Genomic DNA, 22528 nt, shown 5'->3' on the forward strand with positions numbered 1-22528 from the left:
GTGATCTTATACCATGTACCTGGGAGTAAGCCCCACTGAATGCAATGGGATTCACCACTGAGTAGAAATATATAAAATTGTGCTGTTTTAAGTGTTTATACCCAGATAGGGTCACACTTTCGATTACAGTTATAAAACAGTATTCAAGAGATGTTTACAAGCTTTCAACACAGTCAGATCTTGTTCACTTGGATACAAATATCTGCAAAGTTTGACATTTTACCTAAACACATTACGCCACTATGCTGACATTCTTTACAGATTATGAAAAAAAATCTGATGAAGAATTTTACTGTACAACAGCTTGTTCAGAGTTGAACTGCATGCACGCAGCAGGTGAAAGAAGTTGAAAGCTGAGGTAGCTGACCCACGGCCTCCAGTTCTTGTTAGACTAAACCCCCCTCATCGTCTCTGAACACTTGGCATGCTGACTGATACTGATAGGAGTTGGAGTCCAACATCATTTTTAACACGTTTGGTTTTTCTGGAATTTACCTTTGAATTCCATATTAGCAGCATCTTCCAGCAGTTCTTCTTTCATGTTATTGAGAGTCTCAATGATCATGTCCTTCATCTCCTCTTGTTTGCGGTTGGCTATGAGCATCAGAGATTCATACAGCTCGTTCTCTTTTTTCCGTGTGTACTCTAGGCGCTTTGGAGTGATCTGAAGGTCTCGTTGCATGTCAAAGGCCTGGTTGATGAAAATGTCCAGGCAACGGCAGTGCACTAGGTTCAAGACGGTCGCTGCATCCACCAAGCGCTGCTGCAGCACCTGTCTGGAGAAAGTGCTAAGCAGACGGATCTTATCCGATTGTTCCACCAGCATGCTCTGGGCTTTGGCATCAGAGCTGGGAGCTCCACAGCTGCAATGGTTCGTACTAAGGTAGCCTAAATCAAGCAGCTGCCGGTAAAGGGACGACTTTTCATTCTCTGCATTCTGAGGGGATATCAGTTCAGCACCCAAATTTGGCACTTTGAAAAAGAAGACCGGCAGAGAGAACTTCTCTTTCATCTCCTGCAGTTCATTCACATCCAGCGTGGAAAGTTCTGCCTCACTGATAGCAAACGTGATGACTGGAAGGAAATGGTTCACGAATTCTCCCAAAGTGACTTCGGCTGACTGGAATCCCCGACAAGGAGCTACCACAATGTCCACTTCCTATAGGCAGCAAAAGCAATAGGATTTTAACATTTAGGCTGTAGCAACCCAAGCTTTGCAGCTGACACTCCACCCATTCTTCATCTACAACAAGGAACCTCCCCTACCTGCATTCAAGTGGAATTGGAGAAAGACGCAAACCACTTCAGTCCCTGGACCCCTGGGAGTCTGCATAACCTACGCAGGTGGTCTGTGGCACCATTCACATAACAAAAACTACCACATAGATATCAAAACTTTCAAAAGTAGGGGGGGTGTCCATGGCTTGGCTTTTGAAAAACAGGGTCCACAGTACTTAGCCAACTGGGAACCACTGCCTAGAAGGCTATCTAGCGAAGCAACTAATCAGTGTTCTATACTTTCAGTGTGCCAGATAGTTATGCCTAGATTGAGGCCATAAACCTGCATATAGTCTACAACTCTACCCCACTTCAGACTGCAGGATACAGATTCATAATGGAAGGCTTTTCCGCAATACATTCTCCCAAACATCTACTTTTCTAAACAGAGGGAAGTTTCTGTATAGAGAAGCATCAGTCTAAGCAGTCATATGGTTATGGAAATTTAACTAGGCAGATGATGTGGTAAAGCCAAGAGAAAAATTAAGAGGTAATTAAGTGAGAATTAGGCCTTAGTCCCTCCTTGAATTCAATCACTTGCCAAGTCCATAACTTTTGAAATCCCCTCCAATGATTCCTGTTCAATTAAGCTCTTTACACCAGGCATTTGATATTCTGGAAATTGCCTTGTGCTCCTTTGATGAATATATTTTTTATAAGTACATGAACAGTTAAATGATGTAATAGCTTCTGAGATACCCTTCCTGAGTCAGTTAATATCTGCTTGAGCTTTAGATATACAGTATTATTTTACACCAGACACAGCAATTCATTATACACAATCCCAGGCACAGTCAGCACCTCCAATATGCTTCCCAGAAGAAACCAGGAGCATGTTAGGTATTTTTCTAGCTTGTCACAGCGTCTAATCTGAAGTATTTTCAAATTTCTGGATAGAGGGCCAAGTAATAATAAATGTTAAAAAATAAGTTCTACGCTAAGAGTTATACACAAATTGTCAGTTATGGCCAAGTGTCCATAAGTACGCATTTGTACAAAATTGACATCTTTGTGCCCTGAACGTCCTTCTGAGGGAACTGCTGCTTCAAATAGCATCATCACTTCTTAGGCCAGCCTGGCAGCCATAAATTATCATTATGGAAACTTAACTAGGCAGATGAATTGGTAATGGCATAAGGAAAATCAAGAGGCATGTTAGAGGGAAAGTTGTTTTAAGCACTCATGGGGTCTGGCACATTAATCTTTTCAATATCAATTAAACAGCCAACGTTTAGATTCCCACAGAAAACCCCCAAAGCTGTAGCCAAGGCATGAGCGAGATCTGTCAACAGCTGACAGAGCAATTATGATAAAAGTTATAAAGCCACTACTAATTCACTACTAGGCTTAATTTAAAAAAAATATCCTAGCAAGTTTCAGCTATTCCATGTATCACTAGATCCTCCCAAATTCCCTTTCTGTTACTCCCAAAACAAACATTTAACATCGGTTTGCCTGTTATGACTGTCATGGGACTCCCAAGCATGGAAACACAAAAACTGATGTGGTCAGACAAGAGTGCAAGTTAAAAGAGTAAAATTGGATGTGCAAATCAACATTCAGCATGCAAGATGACTCATGCTGATGGCAGTAAACAAAGGAGGAAACCAATGCTGTCTCTAGGAGACATAAAGGAGGGAAAAGTTAGAAAAGATATGTCTCAACTAATAAGAACAACTAATCTTGCTTAGGCAACAGTTAATGCCTTGCTGCTGGGTATTTTCCTGCTAGATAGCCTTTATCTGTGATTTCCTTCTAATGTCTGCATCTCCTCACAGAAGGCACCAGAGATGTTATGCAAGAAGGTTCACCTTTAACAATAAACCCTCCAAGCTGGAAGCTCTTATTTGCAACAGACCTCTTTGATTCTCTTCATTTCACTAAAGGGAAGTACGTCAATAATCATATTTGAACATGATTTCAAGGAAATGTATCAAATTCAATACAGTATGCACATTAAGTGACTTTTTAAAAAAAAACATTCAATGTTTAGGCATGCAGCAGTGGCTTCAGAGGAAAATAATCATCTCTAGGGCTACAACGCTTAATAGATTAAAAAATAATCAGAGACTGAATCAAAGATGCCTGATTAATCAAGCAGATTTATATTTAAACACAATGTCTATAGAGCAGCATTCAATTAGCTCATTCTGTAAGTGCACAATTTTCTCCTTGCTCAATTGAACTTCTCTTTCCCCTTCCTGCATGTGCCCTGCTGAGCAATTCCGTTCTGCAGGAATGGAGAAACCCCTACAGATTTAGAGGGCACACAGAAGGTAGCTGTTGAGTCAAATGCCCCCAAATTGTTAAAATAATAATAATAATCATCTTGAGCTTTAATTCAGAGCTAAAACCTTTGACAGACTTGAAGATAAAACATGCAATCCTGGTAGTCTGATTCTCTTTAAAGCAAAATGTTCAAAAGTCCATCATTACGTTTTGGTCTTGATGCCTGCCAAACGTAATTTCCTTAGTGCAATGTTTCAATCATTTCATCCTACTCTAGATAGGTCAGCCTTACTTCATGATTCCATGCCCTGTATGCATGAATCTCTCATACATCTTTGTCACATGTATACATATTTAGAAACAGCAGCTGGATAGTCAGCCTCCCAATAGTTGATTGGTCAGTCCACAACACATAATAGGCAAGGAAGAGTCCAATTTCTATCGACTGGGTAAAACTAGTTCCTTCCTCTTCCAAGAGAATTCAATGTATGCATGGATGTTCAGAGACCAAGCTAATACTCAGCTGGTTTCACTCTGCTGAGTGCTGAAAAGAGGCAAACGAGAGAGGAAGAAAGGGCTATTCTGAAACAGTAGAAATGTATGCTGTGCAACTAACACATGGACAGGAGAAGGCACAAGGCTCGGCCTATAGTAAAACAAAAAGTGCCTGGGGTTGAGGCTTGGCTTTTGCATCTTGAAGCAGCACACAGCAAAGGCCATAAGAAGAGAACACAGAAAGTGCAGTGTGTTTGCTCTCATTCCATTTTCTCTTGTAATTTACTTATTCTCCTTATTCCATGTAAGCTTTTGAAGCTTTCCTTTGAGTCAAAACTTTCTATTAATCGGGTCCTGCATTCTTAAGGAGTAAGAAACGGATCTGGCCAGCTGACGTACAAGTGGGTATCCCAACTCACCATAGGAGCAATGATCCATTCCAGTTCTTTGCAGATATCCTGAAAAGGTTCTGGAGAAGAACATAGAACATCAGGCTTCAGAGGAGCTTTTTTTCTGTCCCAGGGTGGGTGGGATCAGAAACTAAAAGCCTAGTGGATGGCAGGTCAAAACTAGTTTGGAGGAAAAGCAGGGCAATGAAGGGCTATCCGAGAGAATCACATTTTCCTACATGGAAGGACACATCAGTGATTCCTTGGATGAATTTATATGAATTACATAATGAAACCCCACAAATATTAATGCATTAGAAGCTAAATGTTGCATAATTATATTGGGTCTTAAGCAAGCCCACACAGAGCTTGTCTGAGGCCCAGGACAGGAGTCTTGTTAGAATAAAGCTATGAACTCAAACAAAAAAAGCACCCGGTCCTTGGTGGGGAGGGCCTGGCCAGCTTAGGCCCCTGAGGCCCAGGGCAAGTGAAGCTGGCTGCCCCCCACTCTGCACAGGTCTGGTCTTAAGTATGCCCTTGGCTTATTTTCTATTAAGAAAATCAGGTGTAACAAAATTATCAGGGAGCTAATGGTAAAAAATAAGTTACTGTAACTAGAAGTTAAGGAAACTCCCATCCATTTTATATATTATTCTGTAATTTATTCCAAAGAAATGCAGGTCTTTGAAATTATACCTAATGGAAAAAGAATGCACTACTATTAAATATATTTTCAAAACATGAAAATAGCTCTTAGGGTGATTTGCAAGTATAATAACCACAATTTCCTTTTTTCTAATAATATTTTCTTGCTGGAAAGGTGTTAGAATCTGTAAATTGTCCAGAAAGTGAACAACATGTGAAGGCTTGCTTGCTGGAAGGATTGAAAAAGGCCTACCTCGAGTTGTCAAGACTTTTTAAAATAAGGTTGAACAAAGACAGATGAAACAAGCAACAAATTTGAAGCTTTAAAAAGGCAACAGGAATATACAGCTAGTGGCTTTAATACATATTGCCTCTAATCTACATATTATTTGCCCACAACAGTCACACATAACAAATGGTCCTAGACAGGGATGCATACCTACATTTGAATCATTGATGTATTAAAAAAGAAACTGCTTCAAACTACTGTATGGGCTTATCCTGCTAGATCGGCATACATTCATCAAAAGGTTTTAAGGAGAAGAATTTCAAGACGGTTTATATATGATAAATGATAAAAAGGAAAAAGGAAGCACTTCATAAAATACTTGAGTGGCTCTAAAAGCAGACATTCACATATGGCAGGAATGGCTAATTACCGGTAACAAAATGTTTTTTAAAAAAATGTGTTACAATAATGAGATACAGAATGCAGTGTTTCCTATGAATGTAAAATATTCCCAATTGTGGATAATGTTTTGTGCTCCCAGACAGGATGTTGGTCTTGAACTTAAGAGTTAGAACAGAAGTAGCTGCTGAAATGAGATATGTGCAACACTAGATGCAGACAGGGAGGTAACTTTCTTTTACACAGATAAGGGGAAAACCATTCTAAAACAACTGGGAGCAGCTCGCTGAATAAAGAGATAGAAGCAGAACGAAAATTCAGATATTGTACTATGAAACTGACATAACTTCTGAAAAGCAGTTTAGTATTGCCACTTGGATGCCAACTAGTTAATATGAACAGAAACAAAAGCTTAAGTTTATAACAGAGATGCATATATCAATGGGGAAATAATTCTTAAATACAGAAATATGAGTGGGATGTGCAACAAAAAACTGTTCCATATCCTCAGCTCCTAAAAGGATTCCAGAAAACCTGGAGTGGGGGACAGAGAGACGACGAGAGACAAATTAAAGAGGACACCTTTTGTCTCTCCACCCTAATGAAACTTTTCCCTAATGTTCAAGTGCTTTATTGATTCCCCTCCAGAATCTACACCTCCAGGACACAAGTTGTTGTTAGGGGCTTGAGCAGGCCAATCCACCTCTCCCCAGTTTTCTTCTCACCTCCTACTCCAACTACACACATTTACTCTCAGCATCTCCTGGCTCCTAGAGGCCACTGAACATACCTCAGTACTTCAGCTATTTTAGTTTCACCCCTCAATTTATAAACTAGTATGTCTGCATACCAGGGGCATCAGAGGCATTCAGTAATCACTACTGTACAGTAATGTGGGCTGTTCCATTCCTCTACCAAACTGATAGGGACAGTGCTACTAAATATAGCATTAAAAAGAATGAAGCCTCTATACATTTAGATCATATCAGTATGATCGTTAAATACAAAACTAACGCAGCAAAATAAAAATTAGGACAAAAATGAAGTCAGCAGACTAGTACGCCAACAAAACTTGGGATGTTTTAACTATGTATGGATTGGACTGGTCCTGCAAAATCACCTCCTTTGAAAGCACTGGATTCTGTTGTAGTACCTTTTAAATATTTTAAATTTTTTGCTAGCTTTCTTATTTGCTACTCATACTGGGCTTCCTCCCCCCCCCCCAAAAAAAGGAACTTACCATACTATTGGTAAAGTTAGATTCCCCACATGCAGCAGAATTAACTGAAATGAAGGAAGGGCTGGAGCCACCTAGTTCCTACAGATGTGAGAGAATCCTGACACAATAACTTTTATAAGTTCTTTCACTGATAATGGATTTAACAGTCTGATAATTAATTTTAAGGAATTGCTGTTGTGTTGTTTTATTTTCTTAATTCTGGTATGTTTGGTACTGGTAATATATAATAGTTGTTTCTCTTCAAACCAGATTTGAAATTATAGAATTTGACAATAAATTATATTAATTTTACAACGTGCGTTATTATCCTGAAGACCAAGACTGAAAGCTATCCAAATTTAAGTTGTTCATTTCCTTTACCTAGTTAGATGCCTCCTGCACATTGCAAATCTCTCTATGAGTAAGGTCTAACACAGTTCTCAATAAATATGCCTAGAATATATTGATATTTTCAGAGGAGAAAGTTAAGATACAACATTGTTATGATGGGGTTCAACTTATGTTCAGGTTTAAGTTATTTTATCTTTTATTTAAGACTTAACCGTCACTCTCCACGGCAGTTTTCAGTGTATTCTAAGGCCACACTAAATTTCAATAGACTTAATTCAGACTCAAAATGTTGGCTCATGGTGGTCAATAAAATGTGTAAAAAACTAATTGCACAAGTGGATAAAGGAATGTTAGTATTATTTCTATTTATGAATAACTTTATAGGTGCCCCTGTTAAAAACAATATTTCCATCTTCTGTCACACTTTCTATCAGATCACATCATATTTGATTAAAGAATACACTGTGAAAGATAGGCTATGTACGCCACACAACAAACAGAATCTTTAACTATCAAACCCTCTTCTCAATGCAAGAGAATCTGCCTGACAAACCGCCAGCCATCTTTTTGCATCTGATGAATGAGGCGTTTGTTTACAAAGGTCAATTTCTCAGTTCGTTAAGATTTGGAGGCTTCCATAAAGCTGCCACTTATATCGTAAAGTGGAGTCTGGGATAGGTATTCTGGCCTGCCTGACATAATTACTGCAATTGTATGGTGTGCAAATTTTATTTTGGAACCTGCAGTTAGTCCACCTGGTATGGATTTTAACTTCCTGTGTCACACAGAGGGGATGGCTGTGTATAATTCTATCTAGACAGCTTTTCCTTTCTAGAGCTCCCAACAAAGTGAATTAGCATTTAAATTCCTGTGCAGATGTGTCCCTTATTGGCAGCCATTAAATACTACAGTAGAAACGGAACCAATTTCCTATAGCATTTCTACTTATTCTGCCTGGTGCCATTATTCTACATAGTAGGACAATAGGATTTATTTCAAAACTGTCATTGGTTTTAAAGCAATTCATTTCATTAGAAACTCCTTAATTTCAACATTTATCCAAACTTTTAAACGTGAACAAGGCACCAGTGTTACCCTCAAACTACAGCAGAGGAGGATCGGTGGTAAAGGACCCAAGCAAACTGTGGTAGATATGGAGCCTAAGGTGGGAGACAGCACAATATGTTAGAATGTACGACTTATTTACTGGCACACAATTTCCAACTCACTATTTCCATGCTTTTAAAGCAAAGATGGATTTGCAAAAGCCCCAATGCTTCCTTCAATTGACTTTTTAAAAATGTGGATTATGCCCGTTTTAAAAATTTATACCATGCCTCTCCTTGTGGTGGAAGTATTTCTTTGTTACCACTCACTGAAGCTTACTAATTATGAAATAGGAAGATCCCTCCCTGTGATTAGATATGCAGTTTTCACATATAAGATCTAAATGTTAACTTTCCCTGTTTAAAATTTCCATTTTTAAGAAGGAGTTTTTCTCCTACACAAAACAGCGGAAACAGTCTTGATTGCCACTCCTTACAAATTAATCCGAGTGGCTGTTTTCATCTGATTTGTCCTAGATATATCTGGAGCCTAACAAAGAAATCTTTGTCACTGGTTTGCAAAATTTATGAGAGATATGAGCTGCCCTGTGTTAGCTGACCTATTTAAAAAAAAAGAGCAAGACAGACATATTCAGTTGAAGTACACAAAACCAAACTCAACACGCGGGGCATACATTCACAAACATTCAGAACAAAGTTATACTCAGGAACAGACAGGCTGGCAAACCCTCGAGGGGTAGTGGTATCGTGAGCATGACTCACACAGGAGGCAAGAATCCCAAGTAAAAGGAACCCTTTCAAACACTACCTACCCTACACTTGCCCTGAGCTACAGAATGTGCTAGTCAAGTGTTTTGACTTTGAAGTGAAGGGATGGAGAGAAGGGAACATAGTATCAATTCTACTTAGTTTTAGAACAGGGGTCGGCAATGTTTATCTTGCCTGGGCCAGATTGGTCCCGTGAAGATCCCTCCATGGGCTGGATCGCATGCACATGGGCCTTAGGTTGCTGACCTCGTTTTTAGGACTCCTTAATGCTAATTACAACAATTCAAGAACATTTTTGGGTGACGACAAGGGTAACTATTTAGGCAGAAAGGCCCTTCACCGAGTTCAATCTGCATGTCTGCCCCTTCTTCAGGGTATCTGGCTGTGCATGGGGTGGCCCTGCTTGATGCTTCCAAGAATCCTCCTGCAATCTCTGGAGCAGGTTTTGCATAATAGACTCCCCCCCCCACTCCAAGATGGAGGACAGAGGAGCATAAACCATCAGCACTTATTTCACTGACACATATGACTGTCATTTCAGATTAAAAGCCCGGAGGAAGCTGGGTTCAACACACAGGCCAACATGCCACTGTAAGCACTGCTTTATTACCATGTCTGTCTACACCCTCAGATTATTTTCAGAAATCTAAGCAAGTCTATACAATCACAGGTCCGGCACCTGGGCTGCAGGAAAAGCAAATCAGTATGGGCAAAACCAGCAGTCACTGCTGCAAACTGCACCCTCCGCCCCTCAATCTTCCACAGCAGCAGCCAGACTTCAAACAAGAACCACTGGGTTGAGGCAGAACATGTGGTATCCGCCCTCAGAAGTCTTTAGGAATGCAGACAAACTCCGTTCTAGTTCTAGGGCTCCTCTAGTTTTTATGTAGAATTCACTCAACTAAACGTAGGTGCAAAATATTCATTAAAATGCTTCATGCCAACGCTCCTTTTCTCATTAAGTTTAAACATGACAGGGCAAGTACATACTGGATCTCATCAGTACCTGTAATAAAGTGTGATTCAATGTAACCTCCAGCTCTGCAATCTGGTGTGCGAGATCTTCATTATCGCAGTGGATTTCTAAGTCCTCTTCTGGTATCGTTTCCCATCTGCCTTGATGAGCTGCCAAGTTGTGAACCAATTCATACTGTCCTGGAAGAGCCAAACTAATCCGTGTTTGTCTTCCATGTGTGAAGCGAATTCGACGCCTCTTACAGTTCTCCTCACTGCTAACTTTGGAGGTCGGTAGCAGTCTCTCACCCAAAAGCATGTTGACTAACTGACATTTGGCATTGCAGTTCTGACCAAAGATTAAAAGGCATGGGTGACAGCTTACTGTCAGCTGGAGGTACTCCTCTTCACGCCGGGGAAAGGCAATAGAGCTCAGCTGCCCTAAAAAAGGCAAAAAAAAAGAATTGATTAGCAATTATATGATGAAGTGACCTATGGAGCTTCAAAAGGGATTCTATACCTCTATGTCAGTACAGAATGAGACATTCCAAACTCTGACTTGAAAAATATTTTTGCACAGGAGTAGGCAGCTAAGCTATCACAAAGAGGACTGAATATGGAGCAATGGTCACTCATTCCAGGAACCAAGTTTACCTTCTTCCCACATTCCCAGCCCAGATGACATTTTAGGCAACAGGGACAGAAGAAGCAATGCAGTTAGTCACCAAGAATCAGAAGCCTTTAATTTGCAACATGGCAGGAATAAGTTCAGCAAGTATCCATTCCACAGATGGCTTTTTAAAATAAGTACTGCTTACCCATAATAACCCAGGTGGTCTGCCTTATAATAATCAGAAAATTGTAGAATAAGATATCACTGAAAACCTGCCTAGACTTTATCTCCATTTGTGACACACAAGTAGGTGTCTATGAATTCTAGTGTTTACTTGTCCAACACAGACAGCTCACCTTTGTATATCACTGTCTCATTATATTCCTCAAAGATGCCAAAAATAATTTTAAAAATCCAGTGGTCTCTCATTTCCATCCTAAAGGGTATTAATGACTAGAGCCTTACATCTTTAAGCACAGACCCTTTTAGAAAGCTTGAAGTTCTCATATTTTACTACTATTAATTGTTGACCACTTAACTCAGGTGTTTGAAACCTTGGGATTTCTGAATATTGCATAACTATAACTCTCATAATCCTTGGCCGCTGGGCATGTTTGCTGGGGCTGATGGGAATAGTAGCTGAGCAACACCTAGTGGCATCAAAGGTTCCCTATGCCCAATTTGACTAATAAATAGTGCCCAATGTGCTTTTTTCCTTCTTCCTCCCTCCTAATCCCTTTTTCTTAGCCCTTTAGACTAAGTTTAAGGGCAAGGTCAGTCTTACCATTAGAATTGATAAAGCTGCTCTGGAAGCATTTTTAGCTGAAGAGTGGGATAAAAGTGTTTTCAGTATTTAAATTTAAGGAGCAACCCTATGCTCCCTGGGAGTGGCTGAGCAGCCATAGTAGCCTGCAGAACTCCATCTCTGGAGTTCCCTGATGTAGCAAAAGAAAGCTCCACCGCAGTTGATGAACTACCAGCAGTCCATGGGTCTTCGGGATCCTAAGGCCCATTATTACTCCAGTATGCCCCCCAACAGGTCCCAAAACTATACCAGCCCTGGAGATAACATGGTTAATTCCCTCTCATTTCAGTCACAGCAGGTGGGTGGGCAGGTTGGTATGAGGAGAAAAGCTAGGAGGGAAAACAGGAAAAGCCGCCGTCCCCATGCCCTGTCCTCGTTTCACGTAGGCAGGGCATAGAAGTGGCAGTAACTCTGTCACAGGTTCAGATTGCTCTTTGAGTATACTGTACTCTTGTACAAAGACTTAAAACTGCTTAATAGACAATGCCTTCTTTGACCTTCAGTTTTCTTCTACAGAAGAGGACACATTACCGTGATTTCACAATTTCACTATTGATCCTCTTTAGTAAAGGTGTCCATATGAAAAGCAACTTTATGTTCAGTGCCTTTAAAAAGGGGTTTCACTCATGCTGCGCTACATTCTTGACCTAAGCATAACATTTTCCAAAAGGTATTTGGTACCAAAATTATGAAGAACAGAAAAATAGAACAGCTTGTGTGTTTTATTCCACCCAGCCAACATAGAGTGATTCTGCTCCAAGTCAACTGCCAAACTGCTTCACAGTAGTGTCTTGTATGCAGAGCAAAAGAAGTACAGTAGAAAAAATTGTTCAGTTGGAGATAGAGCCCTGATGAAAATCATTTAAGACAACAGGGCCCCCAGTCACACCCACAGCCAGGCAAGAAGATAGTTTTCTGCAAAACCTGAAAAATCAACATTCAAAATGAAGATGAAGTGAGGTACATGTAGCTTTAGACCCTGTGAATATTCAACTGGTATGTGAGCTTTTTCTTCCAGGCAGGTCATATCTTCATTTACCTTTCCCCCAATCTAGGATGGGTACACTAGCCAACTGATCAGACAAATATCGCCAGTTGGTTGCCTATTCACCTGTTGAAGGATACTGCAAGTGCTCGATCAAGTTCAGAATGCAACTGTGTAGGTAGAAGCTTACTTCTTTTAAAAATGGGATTATTATTATTTTACTATGCCATTTGCTAACAGTGAGAGACATACAAGACGAGAAATTTGATGATGGAGGTGAAAAACCGGTTGAAGATGACGCAAATGAAATGAACAATTGGCCTGCTGCCTACTTAACAGACTTCTGGATCTACAAGTTACTTGGTTTATTTTTTTATTTTTTTCTCTCCCTCTCTCTTTTAAAAGTGTATTAACTGTAGGCTGAACCTAAAATTCCAGGAATAAAGCCAAACTACTATTCAGTGACTTGTTTATATTTATAAAAACCTTACCTGCAACAATTTTTAAGTAGTACTTTCGCTCATTAATCATAATTGTAAAACAATTTGGTTTTGCACTCAACATGCATATCCCACCACTGATTACCGTACTGGAATATTTTTATAATAAAAATATAAAATACTGGGCCATTATTTGACCACTGTTTGTTCAATCAAATGCCCAGCCCAACCCTAGTCAGAATTCTATCTTCAGGGTCACAGAATGGGTTCAAGGATATTGGCTGAAAATGCCTGGGCAAACAGTAGCTGCACTGCAGCAAGAAACCTTCTATGCTGCAACATGTAATCCAGTCTGACTACACAGCAAGCATATTTTTGTTGACTGCATGTATAAAGGGAGTCCTGATGCTGCCAATGAATAAGTCTCTAGACAGATGGTTGAATGCCACTAATTAATATCCTTCATGAATATTTTAACTGCTTGTTAAGTATCCATTTCCAGAGGGGTAGCCATGTTATTCTGTTGCCAGGGGCAGGGGGGGAGGGTCCTGTGGAGCTGCTGTGAATGTACCTTGCTTTCTCACTCAAGAGCTCAAGATTATGTGTATTATCCTCCTGCTCTCCCACTTTCATCTTTGCAATAGGATCCACCCTACAGTATTCCTATAATTGTAATTTATCTCAAAACAGATTTTAATAGTAAATGCATGTGCAAAAACATCAGTTCTTGACAATAGATTGCAGGGGGGCAATCCACATACAATGTTCTGGGCCCAGGAAATCCTGTGGGCATCTCTGCTAAAGATCAACAGCACAGACAGAGAATACAGTCGTGGTTAAAACTTATATTAATATTTTCATATCCATTGCTAACGTACAACAGGCTGAATAACTCCAAAGTAACTCAACTGAAGAACTAGCCTCAATTCAGCAGTTAAGAAAATGACTTTTTGTTGTGCCCAGCTGTCAACAAACAAGAATTCTTACACTAAAAGGATTAGTTGAAGGAACCATTTTGCATCAGTTGAGAAAACATGTGATCAGAACTTCAGAAGTGCACGAAGGGGAGTATCCAAGCACATGGGTCCCAATTATACTTTTCCCAAGAAGGAACTAGATGATTAATCTCAAAATAACTATATGAGCAGCACAGAGGAATAGTTTACATCACGTTACAACAAGTAGAGCATATTCACATAAGAGAGCACTTTGGAAATAAGATCTGATAAGGAAAAAGCCGCCACTGAAGGGGCCTAGTTAGAATATTTCTGAAGTTAAAATCTAATGTAGTGATAATGGATCAATGAAGTGGGATCGTGGCTTCTGAAAGTGAGCCAGCTCCATCTGGAAACTTGGAGAAGAGACTTGCGCTCTCTGGGTGAGAGCCAGGCTTCGGGTATCCTGCTTCCTTGAGGAAAACTGTCTTGCCACATCTTGGTGATTATAATTAAAAGGCTGAATGTGCTGTGTGGGTCTGAGGGGGCTCTTTGCATGTCTGATCATATACAAATGCTTCGTGAGACAAACAGCAATTGCTGTCGTGACCAAGAGGTCATTTAGGTAGAGGTCGATCGCTATGCCTTTTAGCCCCGTGGCCCCTGCTGAGGGGATTGCAGGAGAAACATCAGTGTGGCTGCAGTTTCTCATACCACCTTGCAGTTTAACCAACTCAGCAAATGGGGTGGGGGGAAGAGGTCTCCGTATTTGGTGCTTCACCCCATTTTACAGTCAACTGAGTCCACTGTGTCATGCAGTGCCAATCAGGATATGTGCATCACTTCTGCCCCAAGCACAAGGTGCACAACTGACCCTGCCTCACTAAGGCTACAGTGAGTCAGAGGAAATGCCAGCTACCCACTGCCTCTTGACCAGTGTTAGAAGCTTAGGTATATAAGCTAGGTGCCAAATGGCTGCTTAAACCTATGTTTCAGTCACCCAAACAGAATGTCAGTTGCCATTTTGGGCCAAAGTCTTGCTTTTCAAATGATGGATTGACTGTGATTGATTTTCAGTTAAACATCTGGCTAATTCATATGGAAACCTTGAACTAGGTTAACAACTCTGAAAATTTAAAGAAAAGTCACTTTATCCAGAAACAGTCCACATATGTATTGGCTTATTTCTACCTCTTTTTCTTAATGGTGACACGGACCACCCCTACCTCCAAAGGAGTGCAATATAGAGACCAAAGATTAAACATGCTCTCTCAAGGAAGGCAGAGTCAAGACTGGTGTAAGGTTGCTTCCTCTTTCAGGATGGCCAACAATCGCAACTGCTTCTTGTTTTGAGACAAGGGTGGGTTTTTTTAGGAGTTGGTCCTTAGCTGTATGTTTCACTCCACTGCTGAAAAAAACCAGAGTGCAAATTTCTTCATCGTTACGATTGCTTGTCAAATGTGATCATGTAAAGTGTCCCTAGTTCAACAGTGCAACTTTACACGTCCCTTTAATGATTCACCGATATATCCATCAAGAATCAACTTGGCCAGTACTAAAATACTTGCACAAGTATGACCAAATATGCAGAGAATGGGGTGGTGCCTTGATGGTTCACACATCTAGCAATGGATTGTTAGATAACATGGATAGCAAGGTTCAAGTCCTGTCCCTGCCCTCATGATACAAAGACTATAGGAAAAAGCTGTTGAAATCAGAGGAAGGTTACAAACTTGAGAAGAGAAGAAATGACAGCAAAGGGTTTAGAACAAAAAACTGAAACACCTTTTCAAGAAAACTAGGGGGAGCTTTTTGTGGGTGGGGGGACTCCACATGATAATTGAAAGAGGTAAAAGAAAATCCCAGAGGAAAACGTGTGGGTTCTCAATTAGGTTTGCACATTACATGGGGCAATGTTTCACAGTTCAGCTCCCAGGAATCATCATCATCTAGGGTTAAGGCTCAGTTCATGAGAAAAAGTTTATTCAGGGAAAAGAAAACCTTCACTAGTGCGATACCGGTATTCAGACTTAAGTATTATTGAAATGTGTTACTATTAGTATATTACAACTTCACATACTATTTCTACTCACAACACTTACGTAAGTTTCCACTTGAATAAGAACTTTCGGCACCACCTTGTTTTCTTCACCATAGAATTTCACTGTACCAAGGGTGTGGATCATTAAACTTTGCCAAGATTAGAAGTCAAATAGGGGAGAATGGGGTGTATATAGAGCCAAAAGCTGTAGGCTAGCCCTGCAAGCATTCAACAGGCCACTGCAGACAACTGATATGGTGGTTATGGATTTTCTGTTGTTGTTGTTTGTTGCCAACACTGACCTTAAGGGAGGATGGCTTACAAACAGCTCTGACCTTTTGGGATAAGGTGGCTTACAAACAAAATGCATAAAGCCACAGAAAGGACTGCAATTCGAGAACAGGCTCTGTACCATTTCAGACTTTGTTAATCAAGACACAACAGAGCATGTGCATGTTAATTCACAATCCAGGATATTGTCATAGGATACTCCCTATAACACTATCAGACTAGACACCACAATCTTTGCACCACTACTAACTCCATCCATATGTCATATGAAAGAAAAGAATTTCAGCACACACTGAACATATATAGATATTCTACTAGCAGAGATGTTCAAGCGTGAGAAGAATTCTATTTGATCATTGTTACCAGTTTTGAGTGGATTATAATATATAGAACTGGTTTTGAGCTTCCCAATTACTATTATTGGTTTGGGGCTTAATTTTCTACTTTTGAGTCCTTGCCCAGAGGTTTCCTTTCTCCAAAGCATCTCTGTTTTAGAAACTTCACTTAATTTTATTACTTTACTCTTTTTTAAACCCAGCATCTAGATTTTTGCATTGCACAGCAATTATCTTCCAAGGTCTCTGGTTACATCAGAATCAGAAAAGTACTGTTTGTCCATATCCTATTTAAATCACCATCTCAAAACACAAAATGGCAAGCCCATGCCTTGGTATCTGAAGAAGTGTGCATGCACACAAAAGCTCATGCCAATAACAAACTTAGTTGGTCTCTAAGGTGCTACTGGAAGGGCTAGATCAGGCATCCCCAAACTTCGGCCCTCCAGATGTTTTGGACTACAGTTCCCATCTTCCCCAACCACTGGCCCTGTTAGCTAGGGATCATGGAAGTTGTAGGCCAAAACATCTGGAGGGTCGCAGTTTGGGGATGCCTGGGCTAGATGATGTTACTGTTAGGTGAATTTGTAGCTGATTGACTGACTGAACCCAAAGAGTGCTCACCAATGGTTCCTCATCATCCCGGAGAAAAGTGACAAGTGGGGTGTCACAGGGTTCTGTCCTGGGTCCAGTGTTATTCAACATCTTTATAAATGACTTGGATGAAGGAACAGATAGGATGCTAAGCAAACATGCAGGCGACAACAGACTAGGAGGGGTAGCTAATACCTCAGAAGATGGAACCAGGATTCATTATTACCTTAACAGATTGCAGAACTGGGCCAAAACTAACAAAATAAAGTTCAATAGGGACAAATGTAAAGTTCTATACTGAGGCAGGAAGAACTAGCTGCACAAATATAAGATGAGGAACACCTGGTTTGCCAGTAGTACATGTGAAAAGGATTCTAGGGGTCTTAGTAGACCACAAGCTTAACATGAGTCAGCAGCAAAAAGAAAAAGAAAAAAAGGGGGGAATGCTACTATAGACTGCATCAACAGAAGTATAGCTTCCAGATCAAGGGAACTAATAGTGTCGCTCTTCTGTCTTTGTCAGACCACACCTGGAGTATCGTGTCCAGTTCTGGTGTGCAGAGGAGAGCAACCAAGGAGATAAAATGTCTGGAAACCAAGACTTGTGAGTAACAGTTAGGGAGTTGGGTATGTTTAGCCTGGAGAAGAAAAGGCTGAGGGGTGATATAACAGCCATCTTCAGATATCCAGAGGACTGTCACATGGAAGATGGAGCAAACTTGTTTTCTGCTGCTCCAGAGAGTAAGACCTGAACCAATGGCTTCAAGTTACAAGAAAGGAGATTCTGACTAAACATCTGAAAGAACCTCATGACAGTAAGAGCTGTTAGACAGTGGATCAGAGGAAGGCTTTTAAACAGATGCTGGATGGCCATCTGTCATGGAGGCTTCAGCTGTGATTCCTACATTGCATGGGGGTTGGACTAGATGTGTGAACTTGTGTATATCTGAGTGTTTGATTACAGTTGCTCAAAAAATAAAAAAGCACATCACAGAAATAATTGCCATGATGCATCACAGTGCAGTTCTGATTCATGCTATTCTGCTCCATAATTGTCAATGCCCAGAAACCATAGCATGGTAGAAATCCGGAAGCAGCGTATTAAGTATAAAACAGCCCTACTGCTTCTTAACAACTGCAATGCCAGAAGGAACAAAGCCATAAGTCGACACCTACATTTCCATTACTATGTCTTTGTAAATAAAACATTTCAGGTATTATATCAGTATTAGTCAAAACTTGCCAACTATAATATATCCAAAGACATAGACAAAATATTTTTTTAGGGTTGCCATACATCCATACATATCCAGAATACTGTATCCGCAACCAGTGTCTGAGCAGGAAAATCCACACGTACGGCAATCGATGTCAGTGTTGTCTTTGCCGATTTTCCTCAGAAAAAAACTCAAAAATGTCTAATTTCTTTGCAACCCTATTTAATTGGCACATCAACAGCTGGATACTATACTGTTCAATAAGGTTTACTCACAAGTGTAAATAGGATTGGAAGCTTCTGCCAACTCCTTCTGATCTAATATTTTAGAAATGCACTTTGTACAAAATTTCCCAATGAAAGAGTGGGGAAATGTACCTAGAAAGTTAAAGCTGTAGGGCAGAGTCAGAAAGCAAAAAACATCTGCTTGTTTTGACAAACATATTTAAAAACAACTTCTCTATAAGAAGAATCACTTTTCAACTAGGTGCAGATTTATTACAAGTTCAGGGCCAACAGCCTGTGTAGTGAGCCACTTGTTTCCTGAAGAGGCAGGCCATGCATTCCAATCACACATCCATTCAGATCCTCATTCTAATTTTTGTTTTACTTTATACATTCTCAGAACCAGTTTTGATTCCGTTACTCTTTTACAAACCTCTAGTGTCCATCCAGATCATTCTGCCCAATCACATCTATGCCATTTCTAGTTCACTGCTACTTCATTCAGCATATTTCAATGCAGTCCAACCCGAGAACATTTGTTTCCTTCCATTTCAAGGAGTATTTCTTCTCATTCTCCAGCAGAGACCAGATTCACAGTATTTCAGAGTACAGTGGGGAAGTTGGGGGCAACAAGCTACATCAGCATGCATACTGAGAAATTAAAATACTAATAATAAACATCAAGTTATTGCTTAGACGTACAGGAGGCTGCTGACCACAATGACTCATGCTCCAATAAACCTGCCTCAGAAACTTCTCTCTGCTATCCATCCTGGGGTTTGTTTGGTAGTGGGACTATATTAGTCTGTAGCTTACCATATGTAAAAGTCTTATATTTTGGTAGAGTATAGGCAGAGTCTAACACAAGTGACCACATAAAAGCAGTCACTGATTGTAATCTTCAATCCAAAAGGCATATATGGGGGTGGCAATAGTGCCATACCAAATTCTTATTCAAAGCCAGAATGCCAAACACTTAAAGGGCAGCCAATGTCATTTGTTTGTGCATAGTAGAATTCTTGGGTTCTGGGCAGCTTCAAACAACAGCCACCTGTCAACCACTAGTTCCTTCAACCTTCAAGGATTCCTATAATTACTCCTGAATAATCACCTTTTTTCTTGGCTACCTCCTTCTTCATCTTGGCTACCTGAAGTCCTCTCAATTGCCTTCTCCCACTCCCTCAGGAAAAGCCAGGATCCCCTCCACATCCCTTGCAGTCACCCACAGACATGGATGCCAGATCCAGAACCATGAGCATAGCATGTGGTCACGGATTATAGCACAGTCCAGCAACATCTGGACAGCCACAAGTTCTCCAGCCCTGCCTCAGCAGGCCTCTCCCTGCTGTCAATCTTCTGTTAACCCACAACATACATTTTAAGCAGTCTTATACCACTTTAATTGCCACCCCCCCCACATTATTAAGTAATGAACAGTAGTTTGTTAATGGTTCTTCAGAGGAGTAAATTACAATTTCCAGTATTCTGTTTTTGGGGGGTAGGGGGAGAGCCATGACAGCCTAAAGTGGTATAAATGTACTTTAGCTGTATGGGGTGGATGTGGCCTTACTTAGGGGGTGGGGGGACAACAACAGCACAGTCCTAACCATGCCTACTCCAAAGCAAGTCCTACTGAATTTAATGGGGCTTTCTCCCAGCCCTGCAGCCCTAGCACCTTGGTGAACTTAGCCAGTTACTTGGGAGTGCAGATGCGCAAGACCTGACTGCAAGGGCTGCCCAAGAGGGAGGAATTCCACCCACTGAGTGCCATTCCCACACCGCTTCAGTGATGGAAGAAGCCACACCGGTTGGAGTTTCCCATTCCTTGATGCAATTTTTTTTTAAGGTAGAGGAATCTCCCTGCGGTTTGGGCAGAGACCCAATATAAAATGCGGAAGCTCCTCCTCCCTCCACACCGACCCGCCCGTTTCCCCCGATACGCCCCCCCCCCACTCCGCTCCCGAGCTCCTTACCGGCCTGCAGCGAAGGACCCTCACCAACAAGGGCGCAGACATCGGGGGTGGGCTGCTCCTGCTGAGGCCGCGGTTCCTCCCCGGCAGGCCCAAGTGTAGCGGCGGCGGCGGCGGCGGCAGCAGCAGAGGGGCCCTGGGAGTACTTGATGTCGCGGAAGAACTTCTTCGTCTCGCGCAGGTTGTGCTGCAGCCGCGCCAGGTGCCGGTTGTAATGTCCGAAGGCGCGGCACAGCTCACGGCTCAGCCCGCCGCCGCCGCCGGAGCCCCGGGTCGAGGGGCCTCCCGTTCCCCCCGACATGTCGCCCGCGGCGGCGTCCGCCTCAGAGCTCTCCTCCCCCCACCACGGCGGCGACTCGGGGGATGCCAGGCTGTTCTGGCGCCGCCTGGGCCACGGGCTCGGCCTCCTCCCCTGCCAGCAGCGTCGCACCGAGCCGCACTGCGCACGGAACGGGACCTTTATCCGGGCGCTCTGGCGGGGAGGCGGCGGCGGCAGCCGGGGGCGGACCCCATTCCCCTCGCTCGCTCACTCGCTCGCCTTGCACTGTGGGGGATGTAGTCGCCGCTTCCCTCTTGTTGCGGAGCAGCGGAACTGCACCCTCTTGATGGGCGGGGAGAGGGCGTGTGAAGGCCTTTTCGAAAGGCACTCTGGGATTTGTAGTCTTCTGCCGGGGACTCCCTACTTCAGTTTGCAAGTCAAAGGACCAGTGCCGGACTTACAGTACAGTACTGTACAGTATAAGCTAAACAAGCTATAGCTTAGGGTCCCACTCTGGAGGGTGGCGTGGTGGTCAAAAAATCAAAAAAAAAATCTGGATGTACATTTCTAAAATATAAACTAAAAAAATAAAACCTGCATACGGCAACAGTGGCAAATGGCTTTAGATACCTATTAGGTCCATAAATTACCATATAGCATATATTCAACACAAAAAACAGCGACAACTTGTTGACAAAGGACAGCTGGACATATAAAGGGACCCATTACCTTCAGTAGCTTAGGGCCTCATCAAACCTAAATCCGGCCCTGCAAAGGACGGTGGACTTTCGGGGTTGGCAATGCCTCCAATTAAATGCAAACGGCATGAATGGGGGATGGGACGGGACGGACACTGAACAGAAATGTAACATGTCTGAAGCCACAAGAAACTGCTTTGGGGTGGTTTTAGAAACACTTCGCTTGTTACAGTAAATGCTAAAAATAAATAAAAACTGATCTAAGGCAGGGGTCTGCAAACGTTTTCAACAGGCGGATGGTCCACTGTCCCTCAGACCTTGTGGGGGGCCAGACTATATGGGGGGGGGGGGAATGAACGAATTCCTACGTCCCACAAATAACCCAGAGATGCATTTTAAATAAAAGGACACGTTCTACTCATGTAAAAACACGCTGATTCCCGGACCGGATTTAGAAGGTGATTGGGCCGGATTCAGTCCCTGGGCCATAGTTTGCCTACCCATGATCTAAGGAATATGCCTCCTTGAGGAGAACAAACCTCTTTCTGTGCAGACCAAGGCTAACCATAATTGCTCGCAAGTATATCCAACTGAATTCAAAGGAGATTACGCCCAGGTATGCAATATTAGGATTGCAGCAGTAACCTCCTTCCCTTTAGAGTTGCTCCTAGAAAGAGAAACAAGACATCTTGTGACATCTTGAAAAATAACATATTTGTTGTGACATGAGCTTTTGTGGGCTCTTTTATATTTTGCTGCAACAGACTTAATACGCCTTCTCTTCTGAAGTTGTCATTGTAAGGATGAGCCCATTTATATTGAGATCCTACTTGCCCACGGACTGTCTCCCCCGAGTAGTGCATGCTCTGGTTATCTCCCACTTGGACTACTGCAATGCGCTTTACGTGGGGCTACCTTTGAAGGTGACTCGGAAACTACAACTAATCCAGAATGCGGCAGCTAGGCTGGTGACCGGGAGCAGCCGCCAAAACCATATAATACTGGCCCTGAAAGACCTACATTGGCTCCCAGTACGTTTCTAAACACAATTAAAAGTGTTGGTGCTGACCTTTAAAGCCCTAAACAGCCCATACCTGA

At 41.8% G+C, this 22528-nt stretch overlaps 1 protein-coding gene across 5 annotated transcripts in view; it reads right to left on the reverse strand.

Moving 5' to 3' along the window:
• The window catches only part of DSTYK (dual serine/threonine and tyrosine protein kinase), a 36038-nt gene extending 15016 nt beyond the window's left edge, over positions 1–21022 (reverse strand). For all 5 annotated transcript variants that reach the window (XR_015951093.1, XR_015951094.1, XM_088674303.1 and 2 more), the window contains exons 1-3: positions 20477–21022; positions 10076–10464; positions 496–1159 (exon numbers count right to left, since the gene is read on the reverse strand). Coding sequence is in view for 3 of the 5 variants with exons in the window: in XM_088674303.1 (XP_088530429.1) it covers positions 496–1159; positions 10076–10464; positions 20477–20774 (1351 nt within the window). In the remaining 2 variants the exon portion in view is untranslated. The remainder of the gene's footprint in view (positions 1–495; positions 1160–10075; positions 10465–20476) is intronic.
• Between the last annotated feature and the right edge of the window lie 1506 nt (positions 21023–22528).

The sequence above is a fragment of the Zootoca vivipara genome, chromosome 7 (assembly GCF_965207765.1).
Source record: "Zootoca vivipara chromosome 7, rZooViv2.hap1.1, whole genome shotgun sequence".
Taxonomy (NCBI): domain Eukaryota; kingdom Metazoa; phylum Chordata; class Lepidosauria; order Squamata; family Lacertidae; genus Zootoca; species Zootoca vivipara.